The 22,819-nt window shown below is 47.8% G+C and overlaps 1 protein-coding gene across 5 annotated transcripts; it reads right to left on the reverse strand.

The window, feature by feature from the left end:
* Positions 1-3,895: 3,895 nt before the first annotated feature.
* MRO (maestro) lies at positions 3,896-22,301 on the reverse strand. 5 transcript variants are annotated; one of them, XM_059707328.1, is made up of 9 exons: positions 22,135-22,301; positions 19,596-19,704; positions 17,634-17,731; positions 12,279-12,381; positions 10,270-10,416; positions 8,516-8,698; positions 5,904-6,059; positions 4,626-4,733; positions 3,896-4,274 (listed from the first exon to the last, which is right to left on the reverse strand). In XM_059707328.1, exons 4-9 carry the CDS (start codon positions 12,375-12,377, stop codon positions 4,221-4,223), a joined length of 747 nt encoding a protein of 248 aa, XP_059563311.1. In that variant the 5' UTR covers positions 12,378-12,381; positions 17,634-17,731; positions 19,596-19,704; positions 22,135-22,301; the 3' UTR covers positions 3,896-4,220. The 5 variants fall into 5 exon arrangements, with proteins under 5 accessions (XP_059563311.1, XP_059563312.1, XP_059563313.1 ...); XM_059707329.1 differs by lacking the exon at positions 19,596-19,704 and adding an exon at positions 20,852-21,034; XM_059707330.1 differs by lacking the exon at positions 19,596-19,704 and having other exon boundaries at positions 22,158-22,301.
* Positions 22,302-22,819: the final 518 nt, after the last annotated feature.

The raw sequence follows: 22,819 nt of genomic DNA on the forward strand, positions 1-22,819 counted from the left end.
TGTAGCTAAGTCCAGGTCTAAACACAGAGCCAGGTAGGCCAAAGGTCTTTGCAGATTAAACAGATTTACTTGTGCATATTCCATTGTCCTACATAATAAAAGGCTAATATGCAAATGACCGAATGGTGGAATGACCAGTCATTATGATGTGCATTGACCACCAGGGGGCCGACACTCAACGCAGGAGCTGCCCCCTGGTGGTCAGTGCGTTCCCAGAGGAGGAGCGCCGCTCAGCCAGAAGCAGGGCTCACAGCTGGCGAGCACAGTGGCGGTGGTGGGAGCCTCTCCTGCTTCCGTGGCAGCGCTAAGGATGTCTGACTGATGGCTTAGTGGGACATCCCCCCAGGGCTCCCGGACTGCGAGAGGGTGCAGGCCAGGCTGAGGGACTGATCCGAATTTCGTGCCCCGGGCCTCTAGTCTTCATAATCAAATCCTTTCTTTGGTTACTGATAGTTACTGAGAAGCAACACACATAGTGTCGGTTAGCCATTTAAACACGTAAATCATGCCTAAGACAAGAAATTGTGTTTGTCCCCTTAAGTCATAAACTTTTTGTTTTGGAAATTGCATTTGTTTGCTGATATTGTGGAGTGAGCTCACTAGCTTTGAATTAATTGAACCCAGATTTCGGCACATTGTGCAGGTTCCCTGGTTCACTCCTGTCGGGCTTCTGAGGGTCCAGTAAATGAGCTGTATTTCTAGCAGGTTTAAAGCCAAACACACCGAAACAGTCACTGTTCCCTAACAAAGACATAAACAGTTTCAGTTAAATTTGATTCCAATATTAGAAAAATCCGAAGGAAGGCTGCCAGGCTTCCCACAAATTCTGAAGGTTACACTTCCCATCATATTGAGAAAGTTTGGGTGTAAATAAATTGCACAAAATAGATGCGTGTTCAGCTTGTAAACTGGAGCCTAGTTCACACTGTGACTGGGTTATGTGTTATCTAGAGGAGCAACCTGGTGTAAACCAATGCGTGGTCCCTAATTCTGCTATCTTTCCCTTTCGAAGGTTCTCACAGATGGATTGTAGCTTTTAATTGGGGTCTGCGTCAATACTGCATTTCATTCTTTTCACCCTTCCCCTGTACAAACAGGCTCCAATAATGAGTAGCTGCCACGTAAATAAGAAAGCCCCATTTCTTGGGGTAACATTTTACCGTTTACACAGTCTGTCTCATTTGATCACCAGCATATACTGCGTAGTGGGGTTCCCTCCCATTTTGCAGATGAAAAAACTGAGGCTGTGAAGATAACCAGCAAGTTAAGAGCTAATGCCAGGGCGCAAAGCCCGGTTTTCTACATCACATCGTGTGTCCTTGCAGCACACGTGATGTCACGGTTGGGAGGTGGGCTTCTCCCCTCGGTGGCTGCATCCGCTGATGCGGTCAATGCACGATGTTGAAAAGCTTTGAATTTCGGGCGGCATTTTTGTTAGGGCAGAGGCATGTGCCTCCAGCAGCGTGACTTAGGAAGTCACATGTTAACTGTCTGATCTACGTTTCTCAGAAACATGTTCTTCTTGCAGAGGGACCCTTGGGCCGTTACCTGGTTAACATTTGCACATTGCTGCAGGAATTCATTAGCTTGAAAGGAACATGATTATAGCAGTCACACTTGAAAACAGAAGGTGGGACATTAATTATTAACAAAAGATCACGGAAAAGATAGAGCACAGAATTATTAGCGGAGCTGTTGGGACTGTGAGGACAGAATAGAGTTCATGAGCCATCTTAGGAGCATAAAAGGCACTGCTCCTGCCCTAGCTGGTTTGGCTCAGCGGATAGAGCAGCAGCCTGTGGACTGAAGGGTCCCAGGTTCAATTTCGGTCAAGGGCATGCACCTCGGTTGCAAACTCCAACCCCGGCTGGCCCTGGTCGGGGCTCATGGGCTCATGCGAGAGGCAACCAATCAATGTGTCTCTCTCACATCGGTGTTTCTCTGTCTGTCTCTCCCCCTCCTTTCCACTCTCTCCAAAAATCAATGGAAAACAGGGTGTTAACAACACCCCTACAAGAGCGCAGTGGAAAGAACGACCTGCTACGCTCATTCAGTTATGACCCTCATACTTACTTAGATGTGTTGAGCCATTCCAAAATCCAGGAGGTGGCAGATTCACGCTTGGTCAAGGCACCAGCATTTACTTGCAATCCAATAAATTCAAGCAATCTTTGTTAAACACCCATGGTGGGTAAAGGTCAAAGCTACACTCTTGGGGTTCTGGTGAGGAGCAGGATGCAGGGCTTCCCTTAGTACTACAGTCATTCATTGGGGAGAACCAAGATAATACTCAAATCCCCTGACGGCAAGAATGGACATCTCTGAAGACTTGGGCAGCTACAAGAAGAGAAGAGACAATATTGGAAGAGCCTATTGGAGGTCAGGAGCAGAATTAACATTTCCTGAGCACCTTCCATGTGCCAAGTACTGTGCCAAGAGCTCATTGTTATCTAATTGAATTCTTGTAGCACAGCAAATCTATGAGATGGGTTATTATGCCCATTTCACAGATCAGCAAACTGAGGCTTGGTGGGCTAACTTACCCAAAGTCACACTGGTAAGTGGCAGAGCCAGATTTATACCCAGCTGCAAAATAAGAAGAAAGAAAACCCATTCATACCTGCCTCCTCCTACCCCTTCTGTCATCCTTCTCTCTCCTGGGGTACACCTCACCCCTCATCTGTGTTACACGGTCCTATCTCTGGAGGGCTGGGGCAGAAAATTGAGTTCCTGGTTCTAAGGATGACATCAAGGTCCCTCTGTAGCATTTATGACCCTCTTGTGTTTTCCATTTTCAAAATGGACATAGTCTAGGGTATGCCCTGAATGCCAAGTTCAATGGTAATAACAGAATTTCTATAGGAGAAGCTCTGGGAGCAATCTGGTTGGAGGGGAGATGGGAGGGACTAAGAGAATTTTCTTGAAACCTTTTATAAGAGTTCTGTGACTTCTCATGGAACTAGGATTGATCACCAAAAAATTGACATAATAGCTAATAGGTAATTAATAAAAAATACACACTTAGCCCACAAATTAAATTAATAAAAATGTATACTTTAGTACATAAAAAAGCAAAGTTAAGTGAGTTAAAGAGAAGAGCAGGAGCTGAGGAGTTTTTCTTTTTAACTATTTTTTTTACATTTCTTACCATCCATCAATTATTCCCTAGCAAGGCGGTACCGCGTGGTGGTAGAATGTTGGCTCCAAAAGTCAGACCGTATGCGTTTGAATTCTGGCTCCATCGTTTACTGGGTCATCTCAGGAAGTTACTTAATGTCCCCCCACCTTGCTTTTCTATCTATAAAATGAGGATACTCACAGTACCTTTCCCATAGTGCTGTTGTATTAAATACTACTTGCACAGCATTTAGCATGAACATTCTCAGTAAATGTTACTTAGTATTCCCTATTGTGCCATCAGCCTGAGGTTTTACAACACATGCTTTATAGATTGTTTTCCCTTGATTAGTTCTTGTTTGGAATGATCTTGGAGGCAATGGCTGTTGGAGATTAGGAGAAGCTGGAGCTACTCCTCCAAACCACGTTCTCAGTACTTTGACCAACTTTAAGTAGGTTTTACCAAGAAAAGGTATCATTAGCAAATAGCAAAGCATCAATAGCAGATTTAAAAAACACTTAAAGTAATCATTATTCTTCTGAGCCTCAGAAATTGAAATAAAATTAAAAATAGATGATCTGCCTGACCGGCTGGCTCAGTGGTTGCGCATCGACCTATGAACCAGGAGCTCACGGCTCAATTCCCAGTCAGGCCGCCTGCCCGGCTTGCGGCTCAGTCCCCAGTGTGGGGCGTCGATCAACGACTCCCTCTCATCATGAATGTTTCTGTCTCTCTTCCTTCCTTTCTGGAATCAATAAAAATATATTTTAAAAAAAGAAAAAAAGATGATGTGATAGCATTGAACTTAAGTAAAAAGCTGAGAAATAAGCACTGAATCAACATAAACTTTAAATGCATTAAAGAAAGTATGGACTTTCTCATCAAATTTGCATGGGGAGAAACGGGCTGGGAAAGCCTTCAGCTTTGCTCTGGACATCATCATACAATAGCACAGTATTCTCTTCGCCATCAGCTGCTCTCCCAGCACCCCCTTTTCTATGCAGTTGCAAGAGGCCGGCCGGAGCATCTGAAGAGCTGGGAGAGGGAGAGATCAGCCCTCCTGCAATCTGCTCACATGGAAGCATTTCCCTCGGCTCTGCGTTTACAGAATCTTATTTGCGTAGAAGTACTGCAGGAGCTCGGGATGGTAGAGGCTCTGAAAGAAATCAGCAAAGGTCCCCGTGAGGGAGGGCGTTACCAAACCTCCCCCACTACAGAATGAGTAGGCCGCGTCCGGTGCAGACCCCGGGCACAAGCGACCTGCAGATTCCCGAGGCGTCATGGCCCGTGTCCATCCAATGGCCTGGACGGGAACTGCCAATAGAGCTTGCGCAGAATCTTCCAGGCGTTTTGTCACTTACATTGCATTATGGGGCAATTACAATCGGAATGTGAGTGCTTGATGGGGGGCAAACTCCTGGTGTGCCCGGCCACCTTCTGCATTAACACCGGGCAGCAGGGACCCGTGGGAGGTTCTCTCCTGCCCCCCCCCATCCCCCTCACTCACCAGCTGCCTGCAAAGCTTGGGGTTCCTTTGATCGTCCTCACTCTGGAAGCTGCGCTCCTTCCTTTGCCTCAGGTAGGGAGAACAGGCTCGGAATGTGGTTTTGCAAGCCTGAGGAAGAGAAGATTCCCGTCTCACTGCCCAAAATATTAGGGAAATTCTTTTTATCTTTTCAATCCCAGTGTACATTCAATGTTCTTTTGTATTAGTGTCGGGTCTACAGCATCGTGGTTAGACAATCTTACACTTCCCTAGAGAATTCTATAATCCCGACCAAGGAAGAGGATGGCACCCAGTCGGGTCTGGGGGTCCCTGAGAATGTGAAACTGACTTCCAGGAAGTGTGTAACCTTGAACCTTAAAGGATTTATGCTTATAAAACGACCATGTGTATCATTTGGGGCTGGTGAGAAGGGCATAGCTTTGTAGTTTACCACAGCCTCTGTTATTGTCCCATCAAAAGTGGTACTGGATTCCTAAATTTAACCCACCTAATATTTCTCCCCCCCCCCCCCCGCCCGCCTCTCTCTCAGAAGAAAAGTGGTTTTGTGGGACCCTTTGCTCCCAGTGGTTTTGACACACTCGCCCTGCCCCACTCCAGAGCATCCCCACGGCTGATCCAATGCTGTTAGGACACATTTTCTCCAAGAATGAAACACAAGTTCCACAGGGAATTGAGAAGCCAGAGGTAGGAAGTCTATACTAGGTGCAGTGACAAAAGCTAACAGGCATGAATAAATGTCTCATTATGGGGACTGCCCGTGGCTGAAACCTGAGCCTCTCTGCCCCACCCTGCATTAACCTGAACTCATCTCGCACTGCCGGGTGCTGGGAGCGGGCAGTGGGCAGGAGCACGTGGGAAAGGACACTTGCTCAGAGCGAGGTTACACGTGGAGGAGATACTTTTCCCAGGATTCACGTGGATGGGCTGCTAAGCATTTGTAACTGAACTGGCAGGAGCTGAGAGTCTGGAGCGTCAGGACTCCCTGTAGGAAAGGCAGGGAGATCTTTTTATTTTTATTTTTTGTAATATATTTTATTGATTTTCTACAGAGAGGAAGGAAGAGGGACAGAAAGTCAGAAACATCGATGAGAGAGAAACATTGATCAGCTGCCTCCTGCACGCCCCCCACTGGGGATGTGCCCGCAGCCAAAGTACATGCCCTTGACCAGAATCGAACCTGGGACCCTTGAGTACGCAGGCCGATGCTCTATCCACTGAGCCAAACCAGTTAGGGCTCAGGGAGATCTTTTGCAGTCGATGGGAGAGTCACAGGCTTACCTTGGCCACCTGGGGATTTCTGTCCTGTAAATGGATCAGGAGGGAATCTTGAGTCTGCTTAACTTGATTGGTGAAAAATTTCTTCCATTTCCGCCCAGCAAAGGCAGGCAATTGCCCAAACAAGACAAAGGCCGAGTATCTCAGGCTGTCATTCTCCTGCGGGTTCCCCATGAGCAAAACAACAAAACCCAGGTCAGTGGGAAAAGGCAACTGCATCCGAGAAAACCACAGCATGTTAGAGGGGGCCGTCAGATCCAGGCCGCAGCACTGGTCGGCTGGGGTGGGATGAGGTGGAGAGGGCCTGAGTCTTCAATGAACCTCTTCACTAGCAGACAAGAAAGAGGACTGGACTTGGGGATCACTAGCGCTACTCTCAGCTTCCCAACTTTTTTTTTCATTACTTATTGATTTAAAGATAAAATACATTTACATGGTTCAAAATTTTTAAAAAAGGTTTATTTTTAAAAAGTAGGTCTCACCCTAGCCTGGTGGTTCAGTTGGTTGGAGCATCCTCCCATATGCCAAAAGGTTGCAGGTTGTATTCTCAGTTAGGGCTCAGACCTAGGTTATGGGCTTGATCCCCGGTTAGGACACTTATGGGAGGCAACTGATCAATGTTTCTCTCTCACATTGATGTATTTCTCTCGCTCTCTCTCTCTCTTCCTTCCTCTCTCTCTAAATATCATTTTTTTAAAATGGGCAGAGGACCAGACACGTCTCCCAAGAAAATATACAAATGGCCAACAGATATATGAAACTAGTGGCCCAGTGCATGAATTTGTGCACATTGAAAGAAAATTAATTGGAAGAAATATTTTCATATCACTATTTGCCCTTTCTCTATAATAGAAGTGTCAATCAAATTCATAATCGACAATGACAGATGGAAACACATGCATGCAACTGGCACCAGTGAGAGCTTCATATATATATATCAACTTGCTTAATCAGACCTGCTTTCTGCTTTCTGATTTAGCTAAACTTTTTCCAGCCCAATGAAACACCCCAACTTCTCTTTCCGGTAATTGTCAGCAACACAGCAGTAAATATCAACATGAAGCAGATTATTATTGTAGATCACACAGGGAGAACAAAGGGTAAATTATTTAACTGCAGCAGTGTTTGACTATATTCTGCACAGTGAGAAAACCTGAAGTCATTTTTTAAGTTCCACCATTTCTTACTTCTTTTCAGTCGGGCCAAGTTTCTAAGCTTTCTCAATCTCTGTTTTCCAACTAATGAAAAGAAAATAGGATTCCACCAAGTCTCCTCTCTACCTACTCCAGGACTTCTGTGAGGATCAAATGATGTGAGGCACGGGAAAATGTTTCACAGACATTTGGTTAAAGTCGTGTTCCTAGGCTGAAGAAACTGCAAGGAGGCTAGTCACTAGGGAGAGGAAGCGGGCGTTGCCACATGATGTCATTACCCGGCGCCCACAGCCACCGATTCTGGGCTGGGCTGGGTTGTGGGCCACATTTTGTGCCATGGGGTCTCAGCAGTGTTGGCTGTGATTTGGTGGGGTGTCGCTCCAGGGTGGTGGCGGGGCCTGTGTCCCACTTTGGGGAAGCCAAGTATTGCTTTGTCGGCGCCAGGTCCACAATGCCATTTCTCTGTAAATGGCCAGTGCACATCACAGCAGCTCCTGTGTTGAGCGTCTGCTCCCTGGTGGTCAGTGCGCATCATAGCGACTGGTCAGATGGTCGGACACTTACCATATTAATCTTTTATATAGAGAGATGATGCTTAACTCCACTAGCTATTAGGGAAATGCAGGTCAAAACTACAATGAGATACCACCTCACACCTGTTAGAATGGCTGTTATCAACAAGACATGTGTCGGGGAGAGTGTGGAGAAAAAGGAACCCTCATTCACTGCTGGTGGGTATGTACAGTGGTACAGCTACTATGGAAAACAGTATGGAGCTTCCTCAAAAAAGTTAAGAATAGAGTTGCCATATGACCCAGTAATCCCTCTTCTGGATATCTACCCGAAAAAAAGATGAAAACATTTATTCCCAAAGATATATACATCCTTAAGTTCATTGTAGCATTATTCATGGTGGCCAAGATATGGAAACAACCAGTGTCCTTTGGCAGATGACTGGATAGAGAAGACAGGTACATATATACAATGGAATACTACTCAGCCATAAGAAAGGATGAAATACTGCCATTTTTGACAACATGGATGGACCTTGAGAATATTATGTGAAGTGAAATAAGTCAGTCAGGAAAAACTAAAAGCCACATGATTTCTCTCATATGTGGGATATAAAACTGAAACTCATAGACACAGACAACAGTTTGGTGGTGACTAGAGGGAAGGGGGGTGAGGGGTAATAAAGGGTAAAGGGAGACAAACATATGGTGACAGAAGATGATTTGACTTTGGGTGGTGAGCACACAATGCAATATACAGAAATGTACACTTGAAACCTAAGTAATCTTGTTAAGCAATGTCACTGCAATAAATTTAATTTTTAAAAAAGATTTGTTAGTAAATAAGTGAATAATAGAGATCTTGTTCCCTGAGCAACACCCAGGCCTCACATTTCCAGCCCCAATTTGGTTTTCATAACCTGTAATTTTTCTGAGTCATCTCACTTACGTCATCTAGTAGAGTCCTGGTCTGAAGAGTGATGTCTATGAAGAAGGAGCCCAAACCTTTCCCTTGGATCTTGCCCAGGATGATGGTCAGAGTCTTCAGACTCTCGTGGATGACTTCCGAACTCATGGGATCATACAATCCATGCACCAGCATGTCTAGGACAACTTTCTTATACTTTCTCACCTGTTATCAAGGTTTAAATAGCATTAGTAGCACAGGAATTGCTCCCCGTGCATTGAAAAGCAACTCCACTTCTAATTGTACAATAATCTAGGACTATCTTCAGGATCTACCACAACAACTCTCATCAAAATACAAACGCTTCAAAAAAAATAAGTAAATAACAAATGCTTCCATTCACCTGACCCAAGAGCCCAAGTCAGTCTTAGAAGGAGAACACAGAGTGATCTGGAGCGTGGCCCATGGGTGGATGAGGTTAGGCAGGATGTGTCAAGGAGGGGGTTGGACTGGATAATCTAGGTTTCTGAGGCATACCGGGGACAAGATGAAATGGTCACTGAAGTTGACAGATGCTAAAAGAAGAGATGCTAAACAAGAACAAATTATTAGAAAATAATTTGAATTTACCAAAGTGGTGATGTCCAGCTGTGTGCTGATCCTGCCTGCAACTCTTTCCCATGGCTGAGAATACTGAGGTGTGCTGACCCCAAATGAGTATGTCCTTGTTCGATCTCTTTCCCCTGAGTGTGGGAGGAACTGGTGACTTGCTTCTGGCCTCTTATTGAATACTAGAGGCCCGGTGCACAAAATTCATGCAAGGGGCTTGGCCCTCGCTGCCCTGGCTGCCTCATGGCCTCGCCCCCCACCCACTGGTCATTCCAGAAGGTCATTCCAGAAGGTTGTTCCAGAAGGTCATTCTGCCATCTGGTCTAATTAGCATATTAGCTCTTTATTATATAGGACTAGAGGCCCAGTGCATGAAATTCATGCATGGGGGGGGTCCCTCAGCCCAGCCTGCACCCTCTCCAATCCAGGACCCCTCAGGGGATGTCCGCCTGCAGGATCAGGCCTAAACCAGCAGTCGGACATCCCTCTCGCAATCCGGGACCACTGCCTCCTAACCACTCACCTGCCTTCCTACCTGATTACCCCTAACTGCCTCTGCCTGCTGGCCTGATGCCCCTAATTGCTCCCCTGCCAGCCTGATCGCCCCTAACTGTCCTCCCCTGCCGGCCGGATTGCCTCTAACCGCCTCTGCCTCAGCCCCTGCCATTGTGGCTTTGTCCAGAAGGATGTCCAGAAGATGTCTGGTCTAATTAGCATATTACCCTTTTATTAGTGTAGATGACAACACTCGTGGGATGTCATTCCCATGGTTACTTACATTACATAAGACTCCTTCTTAGCAGAGACTTTGCTGACCTTGAAGAAGTAAGCTACCATGTTATGAGTGGGCGCCTCTAGGAGCTAAGGGTGGCCCCCAACTGACAGCCAGCAAAGAAGCAGGGACCTGTATCCTACAACTGGAAGGCATTGAATTCTCCCAATGGCCCTATAAGCTAGGAAGATGACCCCCGGCTTCAGAAAGGAATGTAATCTGGCCCACACCTTGATTGCAGCCTTGCAAGACCCTGGACAGAGGACCCAGCTAAGCTGTACCTGAACTCCTGACCCAAGGAAACGGCAAGCTAATAAATGCTAGGTCTGTGGTGATCTGTTACACAGCAATAGTAACTAGTACCTGAGGGACCACAGCCCAGTCCTGGGGATTTCAGGCCGCCTTCCCGTCCTACCTTGTCAGGGTTCTCACAGGCCATAGTTCCCAGGCCCCTCACTGCCATGTGACGCTTTTTAGCACTGGGGTCCCGGGCTCTTTCTGCCAAGATGTAAAGCACATTCTTCAAATGCTCCCTCTTCTGGAACCTCAGTTTCCAAGAGACCTGGGTAGTGAGTCAGAATGTATCGATTTGGGAGTGTTCAGAGTCATACCCAACCCCAACCCCAACCCCTTCCTCTAGACCAGTGGTCGGCAAACTCATTATTCAACAGAGCCAAATATCAACAACGATTGAAATTTCTTTTGAGAGCCAAATTTTTAAAACTTAAACTATATAGGTAGGTACATTGTTATTAACTTAATTAGGGTACTCCTAAGGCTTAGGAAGAGCCACACTCAAGGGGCCAAAGAGCCGCATGTGGCTCGCGAGCCGCAGTTTGCTGACCACGGCTCTAGAGAAAATCTTGTGTTGCCAGCTCAATTTTCCACATTCTTTCTCCATCTGAAGACACCTGACTTTTTTGCTGTAAATACAAGTAGGAGAAAAGTAGATTTATAGTTATTTGTATGAAAGATAGTAATAATAATTAATAAATAACTACAAGAATGAACTCTGTGTTTCGTATACTCACAACTATACTAATCCTACTCTTGCCCCACCCTCTATATTTATGTAGTTTGATCTACAAAATGAAGAAATTGATGGAGGGGGGTAAAGGGGGTAAAAAAAAAAATAATGCAGCCCAGCCAGTGTGGCTCAGTGGTTGAGTGTTGACCTGTGAACCAGGAGGTCATTATTCCAGTAGAATAAAGCTTGGTTCAATTCCCAGTCAGGGCACATGCCCCGTTACAGGCTAGATTCCCAGTAGGGGGCGTGCAGGAGGCAACTGATCAATGATTCTCTCATCATTGATTTTTATATCTCTCTCTACCTCTCCCTTCCTCCCTGAAATCAATAAAAATATATTTTTAAAAAATGCAGACCTGGTGTTGATGATGGTTTGGGGGAATTAAGAACAGAGGTGCTCTAGGCCAGCGGAGGGCTTGATAGAACTGAAAAGAAAAGGGGATGGGGAAGAGCTGGTGTGAGCTGAGAGTAGGGAGCCCTTTGGCCAGACTAGGCTCTCTGTATTCCTCCCATCTCAGAAAAAAGAGCTTCCTGGACTCTCCTGCCTCCTCCGCCATTTTTTCTGCTCTACTTTGTAGCTAAACACCTTGAAAGTCATGCCTATACTTGCTTTCACCACTTCCTCTCCATTCTCCCTTGAACCTTCTGCAGTCAGGTTGATGGGCTCCCTTCCCCAGGCCGCAATATGGCTAAATCCAAGGGTCAATGCTCAGTACTCATGTTACTCAACTTCCCAACAGCCTTTGATGCAAGAGCAGCGCACATCTACAGACGTTTCAGGGCATACCCCAGAATGCACGCATCGAGCAACTTACAATTAGGAAAATAAATGCAGAGAAATGAAAAATTGGGCAATGCTTTGTGGCCAATGCAGAAACCTGTACTTCAAGGACTGAAATCGAAGTGACTGCAGATCAAGAGGTGGGTTACCTCTGCAGTGAGCCTCTGAGCCCTGAGACCAGGAAGGCCCTGGGTTCTGCACAACACAGGACATGGCAACACGTCCTGGAGTCAGAACCAAGACGATGCAAGATGCAGATGAGACCAAGAAAAAGCCACCTCTTCACCATCCTTAGTAATGGGCTGCGGTGGGGAGCTGGACACGGGATCAACAGCCTTATTTGGTGTTTGAGTGATTACCACGTCTCGTCATTATCTCTGGATATTCATTTTTCAGTCCATATTTTTATTATTAATTTCACAGCAAGCTATATTCATCTCAACTTATCTTGTGACTCTATAAACATTCTCTCTGTGTTTAAAGAACTATCATCAGACATTTTTTCAGAAGAAGGAACCTCAGTGGAGCCAGCTGGACTAGTGCAGACCAGGCCAGCACACAGGTTACACAGTGGCTGCTGGGAAGGGACATTTGTTCACAATATTTTGTGTCAGACCTTGGAAAAGAAAGACATCATGGGAGTCCTTTTCTTCTTGGGCTGGGTGGTGGGCATAGAAAGGGGCTGGCCCAGGATTCTTCTCTGTGTTTGGTCCATGGAGCTAAAAAAAAAAAATCATTATATAAGCCACTCACATTCTTCAAAACCTTATCATCAACAAGCATCATCATACATAGTGCTGTACCGGGTAAGAATATAAGGAAGCAATATCCCTGAGGCCCGTCCTTAGGAACCTGTCACCTTGGTGAGGAGATTAAACAGTCACATAAAAAGATAAGGAGCAATCTGAGGCAGCTCAAGGGGAAGCACAGTACAGGGTTCAAGACGGTCTGCCCTGGTTCCCGGCCCATCCCACAGTCTTGTAGTATCAGAATCACCAAAGAAAGAAAATACATTCTGGGCCCCACCCATAGAGTTGAAGTGAAAAGTAGCCTGAAAAATTCTTTTCTTTTTTTTTAATATATTTTATTGATTTTTTTACAGAGAGGAAGGGAGAGGGATAGAGAGTTAGAAACATCGATGAGAGAGAAACATTGATCAGCTGCCTCCTGCACGCCCCCTCTGGGGATGTGCCCACAACCAAGGTACATGCCCTTGACCGGAATCGAACCTGGGACCCTTCAGTCCCCAGGCCGACGCTCTATCCACTGAGCCAAACCGGTCAGGGCCTGAAAAATTCTTTAAGGCTCCCCAAGAATTTAAATTGGTTCTGTTTTTTAGGGGAGATTTTAATATCTCTTACAATGTTTAAACTGTACCTATCTTTCTGCTAATCTTTCATGCACTGACACATCATACACTCAAAGATATTCACAAAAGATAGGCAACAGAGCTTTGTAATGAACATCATACTATAATGTCCTTAATAGTACTAGAAAGAAATTACACATATATACTACAACTATACAACTATAGGATGGCTCCTATGCAGCCATTAAAACAATATTGTGCAGTCTACGTGTGCTTAAGTGATCTTCAACATATACTGTTGAGTGAAAAGTGAAAATCAGTGTGTAAGTGGGCTAACAACTGTGTAATCACAAAATGAGGGAGGGAAACCAATATGGACATGTTTGCTTGCATATGCATAGAGCAGGGGAGAATATCCAAGAAACTTGAACAAAAATTGCATCCCGGTAGAAATCTGAGCAACTGAGGTAGGAGGGAGACTTACTTTTTTCACTACTTAAAATATATATATATACATATATATAGTTTGTCATTTAACCACGTGTGTATATTGTTTAAAATATCTATATATATAAAAGCCTAAGCGACCGGTCGACCAGTAGCTATGATGCACACTGACCACCAGGGGGCAGACACTCAATCCAGGAGTTACTCCCTGGTGGTCAGTGCGCTGCCACAGTGGGAGCACCGCTCAGCCAGAAGCCGGGCTGACAGCTGTTGAGCGGAGCTGCTGCGGCGCGAGCCTCTAGGCGGTGGCAGCGGCAGCAGGCGAAGTGGGGCCCAGATGAGAGGGAGTAGCGCGGTGCCCGGCTTAGGCTTGGGCTCCTCCCCGGCTGCCTGCTGCTTCGTGCACTACTACATTTCTCGGGGGATGTTGGACTGCCAGTTTTGGCCCAATCCCTGGCAGTCCGACATCCCCTGAGGGGTCCTGGATTGTGAGAGGGCGCAGGCCAGGCTGAGGGACCTCGCTGGTGCATGAATCCGTGCACTGGGCCTCTAGTATATTATAAATAAATACAGCTCACAAAGTGATGCTGATCTACAGCCTAATTTGAGGCCCACTAGTATAAGCCTGTGCTACTCAGACTTAATCACCAGAGGATCATGTTAAAATGCAGATTTGGACTCAGTGGGTCTGGGGTTGGGCACCAGGTTCTGCCCCTCTGATAAGCTCCCAGGAGACGGCAATGCTTCTGGTCCCAGGACCAGGCTTTGAGTGCAAGGGTGTAAAGTTAAGAGCTACAAGAATCAAGAGAGGGCTGTGGCTGGAACTGCTGGTGGAGACCTCCCTCGCCACGTGGGTGAGCTTTCAAGGCGAGGCAGAATGTATTTGAGACGCTGGGATTTCAGTGGAATTCCATGAACAGGCAGTTAGCATCATGGGAGTGATAAAAGATAAGGCTACAGGAAGTAAAGATCAGCTGTGAAGGACTTTGACCGCTAACGAGTTTAGTCTCAATTGTATTTTGTAGATAAGAGTAAACCATTAATTTTTTTTATTGAGGTGAAATCCAGATAACATACCATCAACTATTTTAACAGTGTGGTATAACTACCACTTCTATTTAGTCCTAAACTTTTCCATCACCCTACAAGTTAAGAAGTCACTCCCCATTCTGCCCTCTCCAGCCCCTGGCAACCATTAATCTGCTTTCTATCTCTATTAATTTACCGTGTTCTGGATATCCTATATAGGTGGATTCATCCAATATTGTGACCTTTTGAGCTGGATTCTTTCTCTTCACATGTTTTTGAGGTTCATCCACGGTGGAGTTCATATTGGTACTTCATTCCTTTTCATGTCTGGGTAATATTCCGTTACATGGATATACCATATTTTGTTTATCCATTCATCTGCTGACAGACACTTGGGTTGTTTCCACCTTCTGGTTTGCTTTCAGAGCCTGGTTTTTGTGAGTAGTGCTGCTATGAACATTGGCATTTGTTTGAGTATCTACTTTTAACTCTTTGGGGTATGTACCTAGGAGTGGAATTGCTGAGTCAGAAGATAGCTCTATGTTTATCTTTTTGAGGAACCACCAAACTGCTTTCCATAGTGGCTGTACCATTTTACATTTCCATCAGCAATGTGTGAAAATCCCAATTTCTCCACATCACCAACAGTTGTTATTTTCCAGCTTTTTAAATTATTCTGATATCCATCCTAGTGGGCATGAAGTGTTATGTCACTGTGGATTTGATTTGCACTTGCCTGGTGGCTAATGGCATTTTTGGTGCGCTTGTTGGTGATTGTGTATCTTTTTCAAAGAAATGTCTATTCATATCCTTTGCCCATTTTTTAGTGGGTTATCTTTTTCTTTTGAGTCGTAGAGTTCTTTATATATTCTGGATAGAAGACCCTTATCAGATATAAGATTTATAAATACTTTTCCCTCTGTAGATTGGCTTTTTACTTTCTTAATAATGTCTTTTGGGCCTGGCCAGGTCACACAGTTGGTTAGAGCATTGTCCTGATACATCAAGGTTACAGGCTCAATCCCCAGTCAGGGCGCATACAAGAATCAACCAATGAATGCATAAATAAGTGAAACAACAAATCAATGTTTCTCTCTCTCTCCCTCCCTTTCTTTCTCTCTCTAAAACCAATAACTTTAAAAAAATAATGGTTTTTTGATACACAATAGTCTTTAATTTTGACAACGTCTAATTTATCTATTTTCAGTGTTGTTGTTCATGCTTTTAGAGTTCTATCTAAAAATCCATTGTCAAATCCAGGGTCGTGCAGATTTATCCCTATGTTTCCTTCTAAGATTTTTATAGTTTTAGTTATATTTAGACCGTTGACCCATTTTGAGTCCATTTTTGTATATGGTGTGTGGTATGGGTCCAACTTCATCAGAATCATTGACCTTGTTTGGGTTTAGAACTATTTTTAGTGGGAGTAATGACAAGCAAGGAGCTGCAGTAGTTCTCAACCCTGGCAGCATTAGAATTCAGAGGAACTTTTCAACCTCCTCACGCCCTGGCTGCTCCCGGCCCCAGTCTAACATCACCTCTGGAGGCGGACCCAGCAGCAGGAATTTTTAAAGCTTACCGTGAAATTCTAATGGGCAGTCACTGAGCTAGGGTAACTGGTGACCTTGGCTTACCTGAGCCTGGGGGGTTCCCTGGAACATGGGACTTCCAGGGCTAAGGCCAGGAACATCCTGGACAAACCGGAATCAGCTGGCCACCCTACTGATTACTCCTGAGTCTTGAATGTATTTAAATGCAGGAGCTGGTAAATGCTTTGGGACATTTGATGCCGATTGACCTGGAGGAGCATGGGGATTGGGTTGCTCCACCATCTTTGCCCCCCCCCCCCAGATGATTTGGTAACACTCAGGGCACATGCCCAGGTTGTGGGCTTGAACCCCTGGGTGGGGCCTGCAGGAGGCAGCCAGTCAATTATTCTCTCTCGTCACTGATGTTTCTATCTCTCTCTCCCTCTCCTTTCCTCTCTGAAATCTATCTATCTATCTATCTATCTATCTATCTATCTATCTATCTATATTTTTAAAGATAATGGCATAAGTACACATGGTACTAACATCCTCCCAAACCACATCAAAATCACAAATAACCTACAGAACAACCATCATTCAGGACCACCTGAAATCTAGCTGGACAGAATTCCTACAACAAAGGACAAAAGAGGCCACACAGAGACTGGTAGACACATAAATGGGCCTTTCCCACACCCACGTGAGGCAGATGAAAATCAGCAGGGATATCTCGGCGGCGGAGGTACCCCTGGGGAGAGCAGGTCCCAGCCCCACACCAGGCCCCCAGCCCAGGTTCCAGTGCCAGGAAGAGAAGTCCCCATAACTTTTGGCTGTAAAAACCAGCAGGGATTGTGACTGAGAAAGACACAGGGCTATTGGAGGCCCAGGCGTTCCTCTTAAAGGGCCCTTGCACCACTTACTCAGACTCACTCACTCTGAGCTCCAGTACTGGGACAGCAGCTGGAAAGGCACCAGGACGGAAGGGAGAAACTGAATTGCCTGGCTTCAGGGAGAGAGCCGGAGGCAGCTTTCTCCCAGACAGAAGTGCCCGCAGACCACTGTTCCTTTTCTGCGCCCTCCAGAGAGCTGGCCAGCGAGCACCATATCTGTCTCCATCAACCAGCTATCACCGCTCACCCTGCCCTGGTGATTCTCTGAGACCCTGGCCCATGCAACTTGCCTGCCCACGTCCAGCAATTTCTTCATGCAAATGGCCTGTCTTGGCTCATGCCTCAGACTTTCCTAAACTCTCTCAAACAAGCCCCATGCCTCTTGCTAAGCAGCCCCAGGCTTGGTACTTTCCATCACTATATTCTGGGACACGTCCAGCTCTTAGACGGTGCCTTGTGCTGACACACTACGGAAACACTTGCGTTTGAAGCACCAGTATCTTCCCTTCACCTCCCTTCATCCTGAAGCTCTTAGCTGACTGAACATAATGATCTACAGCCCATGTATTGATCATAGGTGGATCGATAATGATTGGATTGGCAGAGCTTATGATCCACTTATCATGGTCCGCATCAGCCACTTCAGTTTTGCAAAGAGAACATCAACCCGCTCAGAGATGGTATCAGTGACCAGAATGACAGTGCAGATGGGACTGGGGAGCCCCAGCGGCTGCGGCGTCTTCCTGCTGCACCGGGCCGCCCCTTACCTGCGGCCGTCACGTGCGGAGGTGCTGGTCCTGGGACTGCCGCTCTGGGACGGTAGCCAAATGGGATGACTCGGCTCAATTTTCCCAGCCCTGAATGCCTAGCACAGAAGGGAAATGAGAAGGTGAAGCAGGGTCTGGTCAGGATAAAGGGTCAGCACAGAGTGTTGGAAAGTGAAGGGGGACTGGGGCGGGGGTGGGGGTGGGGGGTGGGAAGAGAAATCAAAGTGTAGCTGGTCTGGGGGTGGGGGAGGGAATTGTCCTCTGATACGGACGAGTTGTTCTAGGTGGGTACGAGCATCACTCGCGCCTTTTACTTCCCCAAACTGTGCTGAGGTCTTTCTCCGCCGCCGCCTGGCTGTGCTTTCCCCCCAATTCCCCCCGTGCCGGGTCTCACCCGCACTTTCTAAAGAAAGACTGCGGTTCTGAGGCTCTTCTGCACCCAATGGAACGGCTCTGCCCAGTGCGGTCCCCCGCGCCGCCGCTAGATGGCGGCATCGCTCAGTGGACGGTTCCCGGCAGCCTGGGCCAGAGCCGCAGCCGCGCCGCTTCCCGCCCTAATCCTGTTGGAGCAGCGTTTAACCTAAGGACGGGACGCCTTGTTCCAGGCCGGGCGGCCTCCTCGTGACTGATGGCTGCACCAGCAACTGGAGCTTTAACTGCTGCTGCCCCTTCCTGCTCAACAAACACCGCAGGTCCCGAAAGGACGGATTTAAAGTCCCAACAATTTAAATGACTTATTGCTAGAACAAACCAACCCAAAAACCTGGACGTACCAGGCAGAAGTTGGGAGCCTCCCTCACCCCATCATTCTACCTTCTCCAGACTCTCCAACCACTGCATACATCCATTCATCAATAATTACTTATTGTCTGGCCCTGTTTTGCATAAAGTGGGCAATATGTCCTAAAAGGGGGGTGGGGGGGAGTTACATATTCAAAGTTCTAGAAGCAGATGGTTATGCTAATAGATAATACGTCTTACATATTTCTAGGTGCCAAACGTTGGAGCATATATGACATAGACTATCCGATTGATTCTTACAGCAAACCTGAGGCCAGCACTCTTACTGTGATTCCCATTTTATTTTATTACTTTTTAAAAAAATACATATGTTTATTGATTTCAGAGAAGAAAGAGGGAGAGACAGACAGAAACATCAATGATGAGAGAGAATCATTGGTCGGCTGCCTCCTACACACCCCCTACTGAGGATCAAGCTTGCAACCCGGGCATGTGCCCTTGACCGGAATCAAATCTGGGACCCTTCAGCCCGCAGGCCAACGCTCTACCCAGTGAGCCAAACCGGCTAGGGCTTGACCCCCTTTTTAAAAATGGGGAAACGGAGACACAGAGAGATGACCTCGCTGAAGGCCGTGCATTTAATTAGTGGCAGGGTTATTATTCATCCACAGGCCGGCTGAGGTCAGAGCCTAGGCTCCCAGCCACAGTGCTATGCAGTGGGCACGTCTGGGAAATCTAACCAGGAGGTCAGCAGACAAGTACATCAGAAGGGGAGGTTGAAAAAAAAAAAAAAAGAAGGGGAGGTTGACAGAAAAAAGTAGACAGAAAGATGCTTCTGAGGAAACAAGAATGAGGCTGAAACAGTACCCTCTTTGGACTGGGTCCACCAGGGCACCGCAGGTGACCTCCGTGAGCGCAGTTTCAACAGCCGGGGGGGGGGGGGGGGGGGGGGAGGAAGCTAACAAATCTAAGGGGCTAAGTGAAAAGAGGAAATTGAGATGTCTTGCTGCAAAGGGAAAGCGATAAATAGACTGGAAGTGACAGCAAGGTCAAGCAAAGACACTTTGGTTTTCTTGTGGGGTTTTTCCCGTAGAATAAAGCTTTGGTGTATTAGAAAACCGTTGCAAGGGGGGAAAAGCCCTAGCCGGTTTGGCTCAATGGATAGAGCGTCGGCCTGCAGACCGAAGGGTCCTGGGTTCGATTCCGATCAAGGGCATGTACCTTGGTTGCAGGCTCCTCCCCGGCCTTGGCCCTGGTCAGGGCTTGTGCAGGAGGCAACCAATCGATGTGTTTCTCTCACATTGATGTTTCTCTCGGTCTTCCATTCTCCCTAAAAAAATCAATGGAAAAATATCCTCGGGTGAGGATTAACAACACAAACAAACAAACAAAACTGTTGCAAGGGAGACCTAAGGTGTGATGGTTGGTGCAAGTAGTGAAGAGTGATATAGGAGAGGCCGAGGGCAGGGGAGGGGGCCAGGGAAAGAGTTAGCACTGGTAGGAGGGAGAGGCGCCTTCCTTTATGTGTGAAATTGGGAGCCACCCACAGAGACAGAGATGTCAATAGAAATGAGAAGGATGAGAAAGTTCAAGTTATCACATTAGCCTTACTCCTTCCAGTAAAACCAGAGGTGAGCTGCCTGCCAAGAGGGGGAATAGCACATTCACGATGAATGGCCCCTCTGTTTGAAGTTTCTTTGTATTCTGAGGTTGAGATATTTGCCAGAGAAACAGTGTTTTTCTCATTTGGGGAAACCAAAATTTTCCTGTTCGGCTTAAAGCCACAAAGAAAACCAGAATTGGGACCCAGAAGCCTTTCCGACTCAACATCACCTCCATTAACACCATGGATGTAGCGAATGGCCCCAGAGAGCCCAGACAGAACACACGCTTGGGGAGCATCCAGACCAGGACACAGTGGTCCAGAGAACAAGAATTCTTCTCACGTGGCCTTAGGGAATTCTTCCGGGATGATTTGATTGCAACATATCGCTAGACCAATGACATGGCATCCTTCACACACCCTGATTATGCATTTTGTTGTTTAATGACTCTTTTCATCCCCAATTAGTATTTCCCTATCGTCAGCACTGGGGCTGATGCAACCGGGAAGGGCATACCGGGTAATTCTTTAGTCTGCTTCCCTGATGAAAATGGCAAAAGTCGACCAATCAGTAATTCTCTCTCAATTCAGACTTGGGAAAGGAAGACAAAAGACCGTCACCCACCCATCAAACCCGTTTCTGTCCAGGGTCAGGACTTTCAGACCCTCCTTCTGTGATTGTCATTGTCTAATCGGGAAGCTTGTCTAAGATCGATGGTCTTTAGTTTCTCCCTCTCATCTCCTTTCTGGATATACTCCGGGCCAGACCAAATCCTCTCTTGATTTTTTCTTCTAAAAAGAAATAAAATCGGCCACTTCCTCAGCCACAACTTAGGAATACCAATTCCTCATTCATTCACCCTGCAGCCTTCACATGTTTATTGAGATCCAGCTTTCAGCCAGGCGGAGGGCTCGCCAGCCGGCACACTGACTCCAGAGGACTGGCGGGCAGAGGAGCTGGGACATGGTCTCGTGTGTCCATAGGAATCAAGGTGTAGCATAGAGAGGAGTCAGTGGAGTGTGAGGTCAGCAGGACCTGGGCTTCCCAGGGACAGAGCTGAGCAGGGAGAGAAGAGAAGGTATTCGTGGAGGCAGCACAGGACAGGTGTGAGGCCCAGCCAGGTGGCCCAGATGAGCCAGGTAACCTCAGGCTCCCGAAGCCTCCAGGAGGCACCTGCCCCAGGGAGAGCCCAGAGCTGCCTGCGGAGCGGACAGTCCTCTTCACAGACTGCAGGCCTCCTCGTTTCCCACTCGACTAGACATCTGGGTTGTTTGCATCTAAAACCGTGGTCTTTGGCTACAGTCGATGCCACGTGGAGAAGCACCCGGTTTACCCCGTGGCTTCAAACAGCCTCTGGCTCAGGGAGGCAGGAGCCTCCTGCGGACTCGCCTCCTGACGCCCCATGGCGGTGGACCGAAGGTGCCCCGTTCCGCAAACTCCATGAGCAAAGCTCTCAGCCTGCCCTGGCCCAGCCCACCATCTGGCCCACCTGCCTTCCAGCTTCCTGGCCTTACTACTTGACGGTCCTGATGAGCCTGCAATGCAGGAACGAGGGCACGTGCTTTCGCAAGCAGCCCGAACTGACCTCTGAAAGTGGGTTGCTACTCACTGGACCCAGAAACACACACACACACACACACACACACACACACAACCACACAAATGGAGAGGTTCACATCTCCATGTTCACCTTGGGACACCCTGACGCTGCCAGCCCATCACGGGTGTGCAAATCTGAAAAGCCACCGCATCTCTGAAAGATGTCACTTGACAGCAGCAGCGGGCGCCCCTCCATGATCCGGTGGTGGGTGGGTGGTGGGGTGCCCGAGCCCAACAGGGGGGCAGGGCGCAAGGTCGATGGCCCCTAAAGAGCGCCGAGTCCTAAGCTGCCGGAGTTTAAAGTGCAGAGGAATGCTGAGCTACAGAGTTTCCATGTCAGTTCTCAGGCCACTGGGCCGGCCGGGTGCGCACCCCCACGCTGCACTCCAGGCTCCGAGAAGCCCTCCCGCGCCCCCCTGCGCCCTCCCGCGCCTCCCGCCCAGCCAGCCGGTACTTACGGAGGGAGAGCAGATTGCTCCCGGAAGAAAAAGCTATCCCCAAAGAAACAAAAGCATCTGGCCTGGCCACACGGTTAGTAGAGGCCTGTGCCGTCTTACCCGCGCCGGCCCTCGGGGCTCACCCTGATGCGCCCATCAGGGCGCCGGGACTCATCCCTGGAACATCGCGGTCCTTGACGCACGGAAGCTGCGCTTGTCCTTGAGGATGAGACAGAGAACAGGCGAGCGCTTCGTCACGAGAGGAAACGCACAATGAGGCCTTTCAGGCTCCCCGCCCCTGATAAGAGCTAGAGACACATCGCAGACCAGGCCTCCGTCCACGCGGAGGATGCCCGCGCGGGTTTCCTCCTCCGGGGGCCAGGGAGGGAGCCGCCGTGCTCTCCTGTTGCGGAGAACTGGACCAGCCCCACCGGCTGACCCGGGTCATTGTGTCCCTGCCTTTAACAGCACCCCAAAGCACTCGTATGCCGTTTGTTCATTTTCTCCTTCCCATCTTAGGAGGGGGTGGCTCTCAGGCCTCTGATAGGGAGGGAAACTGAGGCAGGCAGCGTGAGGGGGCAGTTGCCTAGAGCCTCACATGAGGTGATGGACCGGGGTCCCAGCGGTCTGCGTCCTCGCCTGCTTTGACCTGCTTGGACCGGCCAGAGTCCCAGAGTGGTTCTGGGGAGTCTGCCCTCACCTCCAAGGCCACACTTACTCTCTGTGGCCCTCCTTTCTCCTGCCCTTTCATCCCGGCTCACCTTGTCTCCTCTCTGCCCCTCTCCCCCCACCGCCCTCCTCTCTG

This window comes from Myotis daubentonii, chromosome 8 (genome assembly GCF_963259705.1).
Source record: "Myotis daubentonii chromosome 8, mMyoDau2.1, whole genome shotgun sequence".
NCBI lineage: Eukaryota > Metazoa > Chordata > Mammalia > Chiroptera > Vespertilionidae > Myotis > Myotis daubentonii.